Source organism: Equus przewalskii, chromosome 18 (genome assembly GCF_037783145.1).
Source record: "Equus przewalskii isolate Varuska chromosome 18, EquPr2, whole genome shotgun sequence".
In the NCBI taxonomy this organism is placed as follows: Eukaryota; Metazoa; Chordata; class Mammalia; order Perissodactyla; family Equidae; genus Equus; species Equus przewalskii.
This window is the reverse complement of record NC_091848.1, coordinates 1,107,569-1,122,330: the sequence shown is the minus strand read 5'-3', so window position 1 is coordinate 1,122,330 and position 14,762 is coordinate 1,107,569. Positions and strand designations below refer to the sequence as shown.

The window sequence follows — 14,762 nt, the reverse complement described above, 5'->3', positions numbered from 1 at the left end:
CTGATAACTGTTAGCTCTTTTTAAATAAATGAGCTGCATCATAATTCTTCATAACGTCCCAAGAGACGGGCAGGATGGAGGCCATTGGGTGGCGTGGTTGGGAACTGGGGCTCCAGCAGCCGGAGTAGGAGCCAGAAGTCTCTCTTCTACAATGATCGCAATTGATTGCCTATTTGAGAATTCAATGAGGTGAGCATCCGAAAAGTAATACTCCTAAAAGCTTTTAGTACTTTTACCTGAAATTCGATCAGTATTCACATTGCAGGCTCCAGCTGTCATGGATGTTAATTGCGTATGAATTTCTATCTGTAGGAAAATGTGGATGGGGGGACGAGGGCACAGGATAACTCCCACAACCTCGCCACACAGATCTAGGAGAGGCAGGCGCTGAGCAGGGTTCGAGGTGAAGACTTCTCCTCCCCAGAACAGTTCCACAGGCTGTCACCTGTGGGGAGAATGATCTTATTCTCCAAACTAAAAATGGTACATGTAAGCTGAAGAAAAAATCGAAACAAAACTAGTTGCCAATTTATTTATATCCAAAGGTTTTCAGACACAATTCTTAGTTTCTGAGTATTTGGCATCTCTGAGGTTGCTATCGCCTGCAATTGTTTGGTATAGAAAACAAACTTACCTCATCTCTTGTTCCCCAGAAGGCTTCTCCCTGCCGTGATAACTTTATGATAGCTGATACGTTAATGGAATCTATCCAACTAACAGCACAGCCCAATTCTAATCCATTTCCTGGTGGAAAAAAATTCCAACTGAATTTTTTTTACAATTATGAAAGTATAATATTCACTGTAAAAATGCGGAAAATAGAGAAAAGGATAGAGAAAGTCATCCTTAATCTTACCGTTTTACCACTGTTGGAAATTCTGTTCATTTTCTTCCGGGACATTTTCTATGTTGCAAAATATTTTGACCTTCTGGGAAGGGTTATTTCTCAAAGAGTCTTCGCTTTTTAATCATGATGGTGAAAATTTGGGTTTGAAAAATGTTGACTAGTTTAGAAGTACAATTTAAAGATCTAAGCCAGCAATATGCAATTGTAACTGTCTTTTGCTACAAAATTTTAGCAGGACTTGCTAGTCAACTAATATTTCTTTAATTTAATATGTGAAGAGGGGCCAGCCCCATGGCCGAGCGGTTAAGTTTGCGCGCTCCACTGCAGCGGCCCAGGGTTTCGCCGGTTTGGATCCTGGGTGCAGACGTGGCATTGCTTGTCAGGCCACGTTGAGGCGGCGTCCCACATGCCACAACTAGAAGGACCTGCAGCTAAGATATACAACTACGTACCAGAGGGATTTGGGCAGATAAAACAGAAAAAAAAAAAAAAAAAGATTGGCCACAGTTGTTAGCTCAGGTGCCAATCTTTAAAAAAAAAAAAGTGAAGAGATATCAAATTTCCCTCTATGAGTAACATTTGCCTCACAGCTATATTGGATACAAGACATTGTATCGAGATCAGTACTTTTCTCTAAAGGATATTCTTTTGCCATACCTTGGTAAAACATATTTCTTTCCTGCCTGTGTCATTAACACTAAGATAAATGAAATAATCCTCAAAATTTTAACATTCTTCAGACAAGTTTGAAGTATAGAAAAATGTTTACATAAAGTCTTGCAATAGTTATCATTGTTATCAGCTTGTGTTCTAGACAAGAGATTGGCAAATTTCTTCCCGTAAAATTCAGACAGTAAATATTTTTGTACAGAGACAGGCCATATGGGCTCTGTTGCAACTACTCAACTCTTCCATTGCAGTGTGAAAGCATCCGTAATACATAAACGGATGGGCATCACTATGTTCCAATAAAACTTTATTGACACAAACAAGCAGTGAGTCAGACTTGGCCCACAGCCATAGTTTATCAAGACTTGTTTGGACTATCAGTTTTTGTTGGCTGCCACATTCACCTGCCGTTTTATGTTAGATGGTGTTTAAGGGTTTCGGACATCTCCCGCCACCACACACACAAACACACACAAGACTTCCAGTAAACGTGGCTGGTTGAAGACATGTTTGTCTCCGCTACCACTAAAATTCCACTTGAATGATAATCAAGGAATTAAAAGGTACAAGCTTAGGAGAACGCAGGAGAAGACAGCAAACAAAAAGTTCGGCAGAGTAAAGGATGTGTAAACTTGGCAGCAGACAGTGCCTAGGTCATACCATTGGTGGTCCAAGAGAGGCGCCACGTGAGAGGCATTTTGCACAGTCTGCTGAGATCTAGTGATCTAGTGTTGGGGGCACAGCAGACTGCTTCTCAGGGAAGCTGGGTCCTAACCCGATGCAGTCTCTGTCTGCGCTGCCACAGCTTATTTATAAAACTCCAGTAGTGGGCTGGCAGGGGCCTGACTTCGATTGTAAACGTTTTGGCTCTCAGTAGACTTTCGGAATGAGAAGAATAGTGCCAACGAGAACCAGCAGTTTAGCACCCAGTGCTTTGACTGCTATTAAGCTATTCTGAAACCCTTTCCTTCCAGCCTTCTCTCTAAGACCCAAGGGGAATATTTGTTCATATTGCAGTGTCACTCCTACTACCCATTGATGAGATTCCATCGTGTGAGGAAGAAGGGGCAGAAAATAAAAACACAAGAAATGGTGGAAAGGAGGCTTCTGGGATGCTGATTCGCATGTCTGGGTCTCTGTCCACAAAGGAGGCGCAGTCCGAGGGAGGCTGGGAGCCACGGTGCCAGGTGGGCTCTTCGGTGTCTCCCTCCACAGTCCCTTGAGAGACTGGCAGACAAAGGCAGCGTGAACCCGAGTGCTGTTGTGACAGATGCAAACTTCAAGTGTCACTGGGGTCATATACAACAGGCTTCACTAACTTGGAGCCAATAACTCCTATCTCCTTTTCCCAGCAGACTATTTGGAGAATTGATAAGAAAAAAAATATGCAGAGTTGACTGAGTATTTTTTGAGACAGCCATTTTTTGTGCTCTGTTCTCTTTTTTGTCCCAAAGCAGACACTAGTTATATTCGGGTCCTGTTTGCTCTATTCAAAGGGGAAGAGAATTGAACTTCTTGAGTTATTACTAGCACCATCACATTGTTGCCATTCCTTTGATTTGACTTCCTTTCCTCATAATAAATCTTCTTATCTTCTCGCTTTCTTTGATGTTCTCATCTCCTGTCTCAGTTCATTGTATTCGTATTTCCTTATCCCATGTACATTCCTTTCATTCTTAGTTTGGTCTGCTCTCTTTGAGGATATCAAAGAAAAAAACACATCTTATATCCCATATGCACAGACTGGGCTTTTCGACAGCAGCTTTTCAGAGAACGTTTCGTCGAGCACAGAGCATCGTAATATTGATGATGGCGATTACGGGAGGGGGCTGGTTACTGATTTTCAGTTTTGACAGAAGGCAAAATTAAAATCAAATCTCCTTCAGCAGCCCCTGCTCACCACGTAGATTCAGAAAGGCATGGGATACAAGGAGCCACGAGCCTTCCGTGGGCATGGAGCACCATCCCTGCCATCACTGCCCACCAGTTGCCATCTGCTCAGGGTGGCGTCTGGTTCTCCAGCCTACTGGATTTTACATTAATGTGGATGCCTAAGGCACACACATATCCAGGACTGTCTGTGAGGACATCTGCGGACAACCTGCCGTGGTTTTCCCTTGGGTTTATGCTGAGTGATAGTTGGATTTGGGGAAAGGCTGACTTGGCAAGATCAGAGAGCACGGCCGTTTGCCGTGTTGGACCTGCAGGGAGGGCTTTGGCCATCCCACTCAGAGCGAGGTACATGGTGGTTCAAGCAGGGAGGAGGAGTTATAATTTTACAAAGGAAATAAAATTAACCCTACCATCTTTGTTACAGTGTTGACTACCATTTTATTCTTGGAACAATACCACCACATCATTTCCTATGAATTCACCGATCGCCCTGATTTGAGTTGCTTCTTGTGAATGTGATCTCTTGAAGCTGGAGGGTCTTTTGTGAGTCATACTTCTGTGTGTGATGGGGATTAGACTACCCCTGTTGCCAGAACTAGTTTTGAAGTTCTATTCCAAGAGTTTCCAATGGATCTTAGACATCATCCAGGCCAATTTGGCTTTGAAATCATCTGCTGTGGTCAAGCTTGCACAAATTTAAAAAGAAAAGAATATAATACCAAGTCTGGCATGGTCTTTGAGAACTGTCTACACCAGCCCTACTGCCCAGGTTCTTTCCTGTCTCAGGGCCTGGACCTGGACCTCTCTGCACCTCACCTTTCACGTCGCTCACTCCTGCCTGTCCTCAGAGCAGCCCTCTCTGAGCCCCACCCCAATCTAAATGAGCTATTCCCACATTGGTCTTTGGGGCGTTTTCCTGTTTTTTTCTCCTTTGTAGCAGTTATCACATTTGTATTTTTGTGTATTATTCTTTATTGAATAGAGAAACTAGGTACCACATCTTTTATTTACTACTGCACATCCAATATCTATGCAGTAGGAGCTCCGTAAACGCACGGTGAATGAATGAGCTTTTGAAAATTCCTGTGAGTCTGTGTCTATAATCTATGAAATCCCTTTGAATAATTATTTTTTTACTGCTTAAAAAAGCCAAATCTTCATAAGGAGCTTTATTAGTCCAAATTTCACTTTTGTATGTCTGGATATTTTGGAATATTTTTTTTAACATCTTCATAGCCAATGCTTATCCTCTTAAAAACAAACAAGAAATAGGGAATTACTTGTAAATTGTTGAACAAAGAAATATATGTATTATAAATAATAGAAATAGACCACCGTTTGGTTTCTGCTGTTAGCTTGTCTTGTGTCAGTGTTAGAAGTGACAGTCGTAAGTTGGTGGTGACGCCGTTTGTATTGGGAGGTGTCTCTGCCCCTAGTTTCAGGCTCTAGTAATTTCTCACATGGATTTTTTCTTTTCAAGTGGGTCGACTTATTATTAGTAAGAATTGCTGATTTTACTGAGACTCTTTATGCTGCCTAATGAATATTTATTGAATAAATTACTTCCTTTAATCCACATGGAAAACCTCCAGTCTAGTTATCATTGTCCTCATTTTATAGATGAGAAAATAGAGTCGGAAATTCAAAACGCCTGTCCAAGGTAACACCATAGCCCACAGGTGGCAGAGTCAGGACTCGACCCTAGATTCGTGCCTGTCTATGCCTCGGCCTCTGTGGACGACGCATCTGCATCCCCACGTCTGTGCCTTGCCCGTGCCATTGCCCCTGTAGGTACCTCCCGCTCCATTTATCTCTGGATCCACCTGCCATTCAGCAAGCCTTATTTCCTCTGTCCTCAGTGATTCTAGGCACTACTTAATCTTGGATTGTTATTTTTTTGTATTCATATCTTACTAATATCTACCTTTAAACTGTAAAACTCTCAATAACTCTTTCTACAGTTTCAATCCCCACCCCAATGACCCTTACTTGATAAATCCCAAAGTATTTATTAGTGATCAGGATGATGTTTGATGTTTCCCTGGTGCAGGATAGCAAATGAAATCTACCTTCTTCAAGCTTAACAACTCTCCCTAGGTGACGGCAACTGCACCAGTGAAAAGTCATCTGCAGCATCTCTCAGAATCTATGCTCTAAGAGTGTTCATGCGAAAATGCCTTCCTCAGAGGCTTTTAGTCATATTTGTAGGCTGCAGTCATGAGTTTCCCTTAAGACTAGAATTATGTTCTAAAATTATCTTCCAAATTCGTGGTACACCCCCAGAACTCGCTGCACACAATTAGTTGCTTTCTATTCAGTGAAACCTCATTTAGCAGCAGCATATGAAACAAGATTCTCCCTGATTTCCCCATATCAAATGCATGATTATAAAATCAAGGTAGAACAGATCCCTAGTGGACATGCCAGGAAAGCCACGCTTGGTTAAACGTTGCTAAAGGCCACTTCTTGCGAGAACGTCGGAGAGTTTGAGACAGTTGAGATATGCTATGTGGAGGCCTCGTGCATCTCGCACCAATCTATCTAACATCCTCAAACCTCTTGGTACATATTTACCACTCTCCTAGCAGCGTTCTCTTGAGGCTTTTGGGTGGCGGCTGGGCCAGAAGGTCTAAGATGTGCACATGACTCACATATGGACAACCTTAGGCTCATCCTTCTCTCCGCAGAGGGAAGAAATGTATACAGACCCATTTTGGTGGGGTTTAATAATAAAGCTCCCTAAAGTTTTCTGTGCCGTAAATCTGGTTGCTGTTACACATCTTGTGGAATCGTGAGGTAATTGGTCACACGTGGAATGGTACCTGCAGAGAGCTACAGCTGGCCTGCCTTGTTCGCCTCTACAACTCTTGATAAATCTCTGCTTGGTAGAGCCAAATGTTTATTTGTAACACATGGGCTTCCACTGACTCACTGTAACCACAAAGTGACTCTGTGACATTGCCAGAAATCAACTGCATTAGCATCATTCAAATATATATACGTGTGTGTGTGTTATATATATATATATATACATACATACATAAATATGTATGTTTGTATTAGATTCAAAATCCATATAAATTCCAAAATTGTACCAACACCTATGAAAATCCTCCACATTTATTTCTGATCATATTGATGTTGACTATTTTGCATTCTTACTATTTGGACATCTAACTCGGATTTGGCAACCATCAAGAATGCATGGGAGGGGCTGGCCCGGTGGGCGAGTGGCTGAGTTTGCACGCTCCACTTCAGAGGCCCAGGGTTTTGCCAGTTTGGATCCTGGGCACAGACCTGGCACCGCTCATCAGGCCATGCTGAGGTGGCGTCCCACACAGCACAACCAGAAGGACCTACAGCTAGAATATACAGCTATGTACTTGGAGGCTTTGGGGAAAAAAAGGAAGATTGGAGACAGATGTTAGCTCAGGTGCCAATCTTTAAAAAAAAAGAGTGCATGGGAGAAAACAGTTAATTCTTCCAAATGAACTTCCCCTGGAGGGTTCATGATTGGATAAATGCTCCAGTTCCTCTTCCCAGAGCTGAGTCAGACTTGTCACTGTTGGTAGAGAGTGCATTGTTTCTAGTCGTTATCAAAAATTCACTGGAGAAGTAATAGAAATGTCAATACAGTCATTGAAATCAATTTCTATTTTGGGGGGAGAATTGGTTAAGTTTCTGAAATGTTAGAAACAACACTGGAATTAATCCAAAAAGTATGCACAGTGTTGCCACAATAAGTCTTTTCTGTGATTACAGGCAGTCGGTCCCCGGCAGAAGGGTTCTTGGTCTGAGCGCCGTCTGTCAGGGTTGCTCTCGCCTGTTTGTGCGGTCAGGGGACTGAGAAGGGACTGCAGACGTCACTTCAGCTGCGTCTCCTTCACACTAATATGACAGTTTCACTTTTAAATTTAGATATTGCGAGGACAAGAGAATAATTGTTTAAAAACATATGACCATTCCTTAACAAGTTAAACACAGAATTCCCTTAGGACTCAGCAATTCCATTGCCAGGTATATGTCCAAAAGGATTGAAAACAAGTGTTCAAACAAAACACGTGCATGAATGTTCATAGCGGCTCTATTCACAACAACCCAAAGGGGGAAACAAACCAAATATCCATCGATGAATGAAATGGATACACAAAATGTAACATATCCAATCATAGAATTTTATTCAGTCATCAAAAGGCATGAAGTACTGGGCCAGTCCCAGTGGCCTAGTGGTTAAGTTCAGTGCACTCCACTTTGGCAGCCCAGGTTCGGTTCCCCAGCATGGACTTACACCACTCTGTTAGTGGCCATGCTGTGCTGGTGGCCCACATACTAAAAAATAGAGGAAAGATTTGCACAGATGTTAGCTCAGGGCAAATCTTCTCCAGCAAAAAAAGAAAGAGAAAGAAAGAAAAAGAGAGTGAGTGAGGGAGATGAAAGGAAGGAAGGAAGGAAGAAAGAAAGAAAGAGGAATCACAAAAACCCACATATTATATGACTCCATTTATATGAAGTATCCAGAAAAGGCAAATCTATAGAAACAAATTGCAGATTTGTGGCTTCCAAAGGCTGGGAGAAGGAGGAATGACAAGGAACTGCTTAATGAGTATGGAGTTCCCATTTGAAGTCATGAAAACTTACTGGAACAGGATGGAGGTGGCGGTTGCACCATGTCATAAATGCACTTAATGCCACTGAATTGTACACTTGAAAATGGTAAAATGGTAAATTTTATGTTGTGTCTTTTATAATAAATTTTTCAAAAATATATGACCATACATTCTGTAACAAACTCCATACTTAATAATCATTAAATACTCCATAAATAAATGTTACAAGCATAGTTATAGAATGGTTCTAGGTTAACCCCTCTGTGCTACTAGGAGCAGCAAGCGCTATGTGCTAGGCATCATTTTAAATGCTTTACTCTACCCTGAGTAATGTATTATTATTCTTAAATCACAAATGCAGAAACTGAAATATAGAGGAGAAAACAAAGTTGCCCCAGGTCACATATCTGGCCGTCGGTAGACCTGAGCTTTGAGCCCAGGGTGTGCAGCAGCAGAGTCTGTCCCATCAGCTGCTGTGCACCCTATAGGGTGCGCTGACCTCGCTCTGTGATAATAAAGCCTTTGGCAGCATGTTCTCAGGCTCTCAGAACAATGTTGATAAACTTTCAGTTCCCAAGGAATAGACTATTTGAATATTTGAGTAATATTTTTATTCAAATCTGCAAAGGACAAGCATATTTCTATTGCCTCTTTTATTTGCCTAATTGCTATTGAACATACACGTGCCCTGAAGGAACTACAAGAAGCACTATTCCCTTTCGGTGCAAATTCACCGCGCTCTGCCAGGCCGTTTGCTGTGATCAGAGGTAACCTGTGGCCTCTGCAGTCTTCTTCTGGAACAAGAGCTACGTGCACTTTCTCAAACGTCTCTCTCCCTCCCTGTCTTTCATTCCTAGACTCGGTAAGCTAAACGAAGTTTGGTTGAGTCATAAAGCAGGGTCTTGGCCACAGAGGCATGCAGGGGGTTGAGAAAAGTAAAGAATATCATAAGCACAGAGAATGGGGGTAAGAAGTCATGGCTGAGAAGAAACCAACTAGAATAGAATGTCAGCCTCCTCCAGGGATCTCCACACAATCCCAAATCACACTGTCCAAGGAGTGTGGCTCACTTGCATGGGATGTGCAGGCCCTTTGCCTGCCCACCTCCGAAGGGCACCTTTTATACAGTGGCCTGTGGGAATGACGCCCCCTGGACACACATAGTGGAAAGCGTGTATGGCTATAAGCAGTGGCTCTGCAGATAAGGCCTAAAATCATATCTAAAAAGATGAAGCTTGCAGGGCAACTAGAGCTCTTGAACAGATGTAGTTCCTGGCAGCAAAGGAATGCCAAGGGCATGTTTCCAGCATAGTCCATTCATGTGGATACAGGGAGACCCGCGAACAGGCCGGTCTCCAGATGGGAAGGCACTGGCAGCAGCTAGGCAGAATTTAGAGCCAGCTCCCATTCCAGTGAGGAGACGGAGTGGGAGAAAGTGAGGACCCAGGGCTTACTGTTCATGTATCTCCATCTCTGTTCATCTCAACCTAGTCTCTTTCCAGCCCAGCAACATTAGTGGTGACAGAGTTCCTAGTTAACCACCAGGTCTGCCTCCTTTGGTTCTGGAAGTGGCTCAGGCAAAGCCTGTCATGGGATATTGTTGCTCTCGATAGGTGGCCAGGATTGGCATATGCAAGGGTGTGTTCTGTGATATTTATACCTGGAGCACATGGCTGTTTTAGGCTCTTCGTAAATGCTTATGGAAACAGCACATCAGCTACTTCTTGACTTCTGCCATCCAAATCCTGGGAAAGACCCCTTGTCATGTATCCCACCTGCTCTTTTGCTGCTGCTTCTCTCAATCCAGGACCCCAGCCCAGGGCTTAATACTAATGAGGGTTTCCTCATAGAGTTTTTTAATACAGAACAATACCAGTTACTGCGTGGTTGCCCTGATGGTTGTGAATTCATGAATCTCAAAGGTCCTCTCCTGGGAGGACCAGCCCAGTGGTTATCTGCTGAGAGATTTCCTTTGAGCAAGATGCTATCATACAGTACAGATGGGTTTTAAATATCTCAACCATTTTCAGGCTGGCTGTGGGTCATAAACGCCTTCCATCTGAACTTTCTGATACCCAGATTCCCCTTCTCAGGAAAGGGCTCTCAGTGAAGCAGAAAAATTGACAATGAGGCCTTGCCAATGTAGAAACACTTCATTTAATTTCAAAATGAAGCCATTATAATCTAAATACATGGGGAAAATTGAATCAGTGCTTCACCATGCTTTCAACTGTTTTTAGATCTCAATATTTTAAAGAAAAGAATAGCTTTCCAAGTCTTTCCTGACTTATATGAGCAAGCCTACCACTCAAAGTCCCTTTCAGCTCTGGAACTTTATGATTTTTAACTCGCAGTGGCATCAGATACGCCACACAAGGCAAATATTTGAGATGCCAGAGCTTCTCGGGGCAGTAGCCCACTTCTGCCACCTCTGTTGAATGAACATTGATTGTCTTCTCATCCCAAAGTTCATGCCACTCCATGGACCATCGGAAATAGCCAGTTGAGGCAGCAATATCCAACTCTGGTAACTCTTACTGTGGTCCTCCAATAGACTTTCCCATCTCCCTCCACGGGACGAGAATATAACCAGCTGTTCCAAATGTACAACTAGAAGGCTGAGTTTCTGGAAGCTGAACCAGTAGCAACCAAATTGCTACTCTATGATATAACTCTTTCTCTGGGCAGCAGTAAGAAAATGATAGTAGAAATAATTGATTAACCAGAAATAGAAAAAAGAAGTTGACTCTATGTAATGTTAATTATGATGACTAACGTCATCATCGCTGGATTTTAGGTCCCATAGGAATGAAACAAGTTGTACTTAAATACAACTTGAAAGAAGCAATGGGTGAAACTAAGGCTTTCAAAGATATATTGACCTCTGTTGGGTGTAACATTAATTTATAGAAAAATAATTTTGACATTTGCTTCTACTATAGCCTTTCTAACGTCTACTATGGACTTTCTAGTTTCCAAGCTAACTTGGCAGAGGCAGTTTGTCTCCTCGATTGCTATGCTTCCAGCTCAGGTGGCTCTCACTGGGGAACAGCGATAGCCTGAGGTGGGACTTCATGGGTCAATCATCTGGGTGTCCCTCAAGAGAAGTTTGAGCGTGAATGGAAATGAGCCACATAACTCATCCAGTTGTCCTATAAAGATCAAAACTGCAATCAGAACCAAAAGTAAACTATCAACGAATCTCTAAATACTGTGTAAATGAAAGTGATACAAAATTTATAAAAGGATTTACATAATTAAAAATATCTAGATATAAATTAGATCCCTCTTTTACTTCAACTGTTATTAATTGCTGCTTAGTCTAAGCATAGTAAATTACTTAACATCTTTCAGCCTCAGCTTCTTGCTCTAACCTGGAAGTATCTCCATCATAGGATTGTTGGGAGCATTACATGGCAATACACACATAAGCTCTTGAACAGTACCCGACATAAAAAACCAATCAATGTTAGCTATTTCTCCCCTTATTCTGCTGCAAGAAAGTTTTTCTCTCACCTATCCTTTAAATACTGCAAAATAGCAAGCCTACCTTAGAGCTTTCTGATGGCATTCTTGCCACATTTCTAGGCTTCCGAGCCTCAAAATAGCATTAGCATCAAAAGCCTCACTTGCTCACGACTTGGAGTGCTGGAACTTTGGAGGATTTCGGAGAGACCCAGTGGATGGCTTCACGCAGTTATGAGATTTTCTTTCTTCTGTCATTTCCCCAGAGAAATTTATTTCCGTTGTATAGAATTTTATTTCAGTCTACACTTCAGTACTATCTCTGCATGAAGTTCATTCTAAAGTAAACAATTAGGATACCACTTCAGGTGTCCAAGAGACCCAAATTTCAGGACACCAAGAGACCTAGAGCTTCCAAGGGTCATTATGCAGCCCCATTTCTCGAATCAAAGTAGCATTATGGCAACATTCAAATATTTCCTCCTGACGGAAGGATCATTTCTTTCTCCATATGCAATAGTAGTAATTGTCATAGTGATAACCACGATGATGACAAACATTAAGCACTCGCTCTGTGCCAAGCACGCTTCTGTCTGAAAGCCTCACACGAATTAATTCCTTTTATGCTCAGATTAACCAGGGCGACCAACTCCTCTTGGTTGGTCGGAGACTTTCATAGTTTTGGCTCTGGCAGTCTCAAGTTCCAGCAGCCACCTCAGGCCCAGGCAAAGCAGGATGCTTGGTCACCCCTCAGAAATGGCGGCTCTTCTTGTTGTTCCCGGTTAGGTCACAGACAGGTTCTGGAAGCTGCCCAAGGACACGAAGCTGGTAAGTTGGAGGGTCTGGCTCTTCACCACCACCTTGGAGCAGGAACGCGCTGGATGCCATTGGCCCTAGAGTGGCTTCTGAGGGGAAGGCTTCTGCCTCAGGGCAGCAACATCCGTGTGAGAGCATCAAGATTCTCCACCCCCTGAAGGTTAATGGGCAAGTCTCTGTTCTTTAATGGCAACATAAAACAGCAAGCCGGCGCAGCTTTCCAACAGTTCTCACATGTGAAATTCGCAAGCATATATGCAACAAGAGACACTGCATCTCACTGTGTGTGATTAGGTTTCAGCCCTTCTTGTGCAAGATGCTCGACTCCCTTCCTTGGCCACTCCCCACCCTTTACCCTTTGCTGTGTGACTCTTAATAAGATTGATTTTTTTCATTAGGACAAAATTTCTTTCTCCACTCCAGTCTTCTTGTTCAGTGTAGTTTTGTTCTCTATCGTTACTTTTTGCTTATTGTAAGCTCGCCAGATTTCATGTTACAACTCAGATTTGCAGAGAAAATGCACCATGATTTTGCCTAGAACTCATCATGAGCAACTAACCACAGGTGAGTACGGGGGAAATTAACTGAGTCCCCATTTAAATTTAAACTCATCTGATCACTTGAATAGTACATTTAGGAAACAATCTGTCATTTGGATGAAAATGTTCTTTCTTATACCCCTCCCATGCTTATCTCCCTAAGGTGGCATCTGGGCGCGGGAGGAAGTGGGCTCTGTTCCTTGTGGTGGTGGAAAAGCATTGTGCCTGGGGCTGGGGGCACGGAGGGAGTGTCTTCTTGCCTAAAGGATAATGTCCTTTGCTTGATCCCCTCTCCCTGCTGGCGCACAGCTGAAGTCTACGGTGGTGCAATTTATCACCCAGACACTGTGCATGGGCAGGCCCATAGCTCTGCCTGGCCAGTCTGACCCCACCTCGGCGTCCCCTCTGAGGCCTGGCTTGGACAGCTCTCACTGCAGTCACTGTGCTGAGCTCTTTGCCTCCGTGGTGATTGCTCTAAGAGCCGTCCAGCAAGAGCCTCAGCTTCTTCCACCTGTTCACTCCATAACAGAGGCACGGAAAGCTAAACCTCAGACCTCCTCTGCCTGCTCCGTGAGCTGTGCCTTTAACTAAGTTGGCTGCCCTGTGTTGGTGCTGAGGGCCACCTGGGAGTGCATCTCCTTCCTAAGGGCCATCCTTGCCCTCAGTGTTACCATAACTTACGTAATATACTTCCCCTTCTCCAGGCTGAAGTTTAAAGATGGGGAAGTTAGGACCCACTTCTAATGGCCTCACACTTGTCTCTCTCCTCTCCACAAGCTCCCCTGCCAGAACTGAAAAGTCTTCTCTTTCACTACTTTGATGTTCTGTTCTCCTCCCTACCAACCTTAGAGCTGACCTGGCTGCATCCCCTCCACACCACAGGTCTATAATGTAAGCCCTCCATGTTCAGAGTTGATAGACTAAAAGGAGCTAAAGAAATTTAGAATATCCTTCCTCAAGACAGAAGCGTTGCTTGCAAGGCTATTGTCATGCTTCATAACCCCATTTTGGCAGATAAATTCTACCTTACCTTGTCTTTCTCTTTGAACTCCTCTAACTATCTAGTGTCTACCCACCACCACTCCCACGCCCACCCAACTGCCAGGTAGGCAGAGGCTTAATTGGATTAGGACAAAGGTTGTGGATTCAGGAAGGCAAAAGAGAAAAATACTTTTAACACTATTAATATTAGCCCCACTGCATGGTAGTTTAGTGAGACATTATTTAATTACTTGCTTTAACCAATATCAACTTTTTCATTGTATATGATTTTCTTTTTAAATTATGCAGGTATCACATGAATATAAACCCATAAGGACAGGATTACAATGATACGGAAGTATATGGAATAAAGACTGTGTGCTCCCCGTGCCCAGTCCCATTTGTGATGTCAGAATAACCGTTGTCCACGGTTGATCTAGAGCCTTACAGACTTTCTCCCACGCATTTATAGAATACATGTGTTCATACACCAATGTATAATTTCAACTTCCCCCCCCCCCCAATTAGGGCCAAAGAATAGGACTTGTACATCTACAGTTTGTACATTTCTGAATAAACAATTACCAAATTTCCCTTTTCTTCTCTGAATTTTGTTTTCATTGTTAAAGCAATCACTTGCAAAAGAACTTTATTTCGTTTTCCTGATGATTCAGAACAAAAGCATCTGTCACGCGTTTGATGACTGGCTGGAATTTCTGCCGTGAGTGCGAAAGCGAGCTCAGCGCTCCTGCTCTGGGCGGGGAGGTTGCACATGTGCGTGGGATGTGGCCAGTGGCCAGCCAGCTGCTGAGAAGGAACCGTGTGTTTCTCAACCGATAACATCATAAAGAGAACTTAGTGAAAATGAGACAAAGTCTTCTTTCCCGTCACCTTCCTGCCCTAAATTCTTGATCAAATGAGAAATTTTGTAGTTTTTCCTTAGGT

At 43.0% G+C, this 14,762-nt stretch overlaps 1 protein-coding gene across 8 annotated transcripts in view; it reads left to right on the top strand.

The window, feature by feature from the left end:
- The window catches only part of VEPH1 (ventricular zone expressed PH domain containing 1), a 207,965-nt gene that overhangs the window by 137,143 nt on the left and 56,060 nt on the right, over positions 1-14,762 (top strand). For 2 of the 8 annotated variants that reach the window (XM_070582962.1, XM_070582963.1), the window contains exons 10-11: positions 2,534-2,703; positions 3,834-5,000. The exons of 5 other annotated variants lie outside the window; for them this stretch is intronic. In XM_070582962.1, the coding sequence (XP_070439063.1) occupies positions 2,534-2,703; positions 3,834-3,839 (176 nt within the window). In that variant the 3' untranslated portion in view covers positions 3,840-5,000. Of the gene's footprint in view, positions 1-2,533; positions 2,824-3,833; positions 5,001-14,762 lie in introns of those variants that run through there. One more of the 8 variants, XM_070582961.1, reaches the window with a different exon arrangement.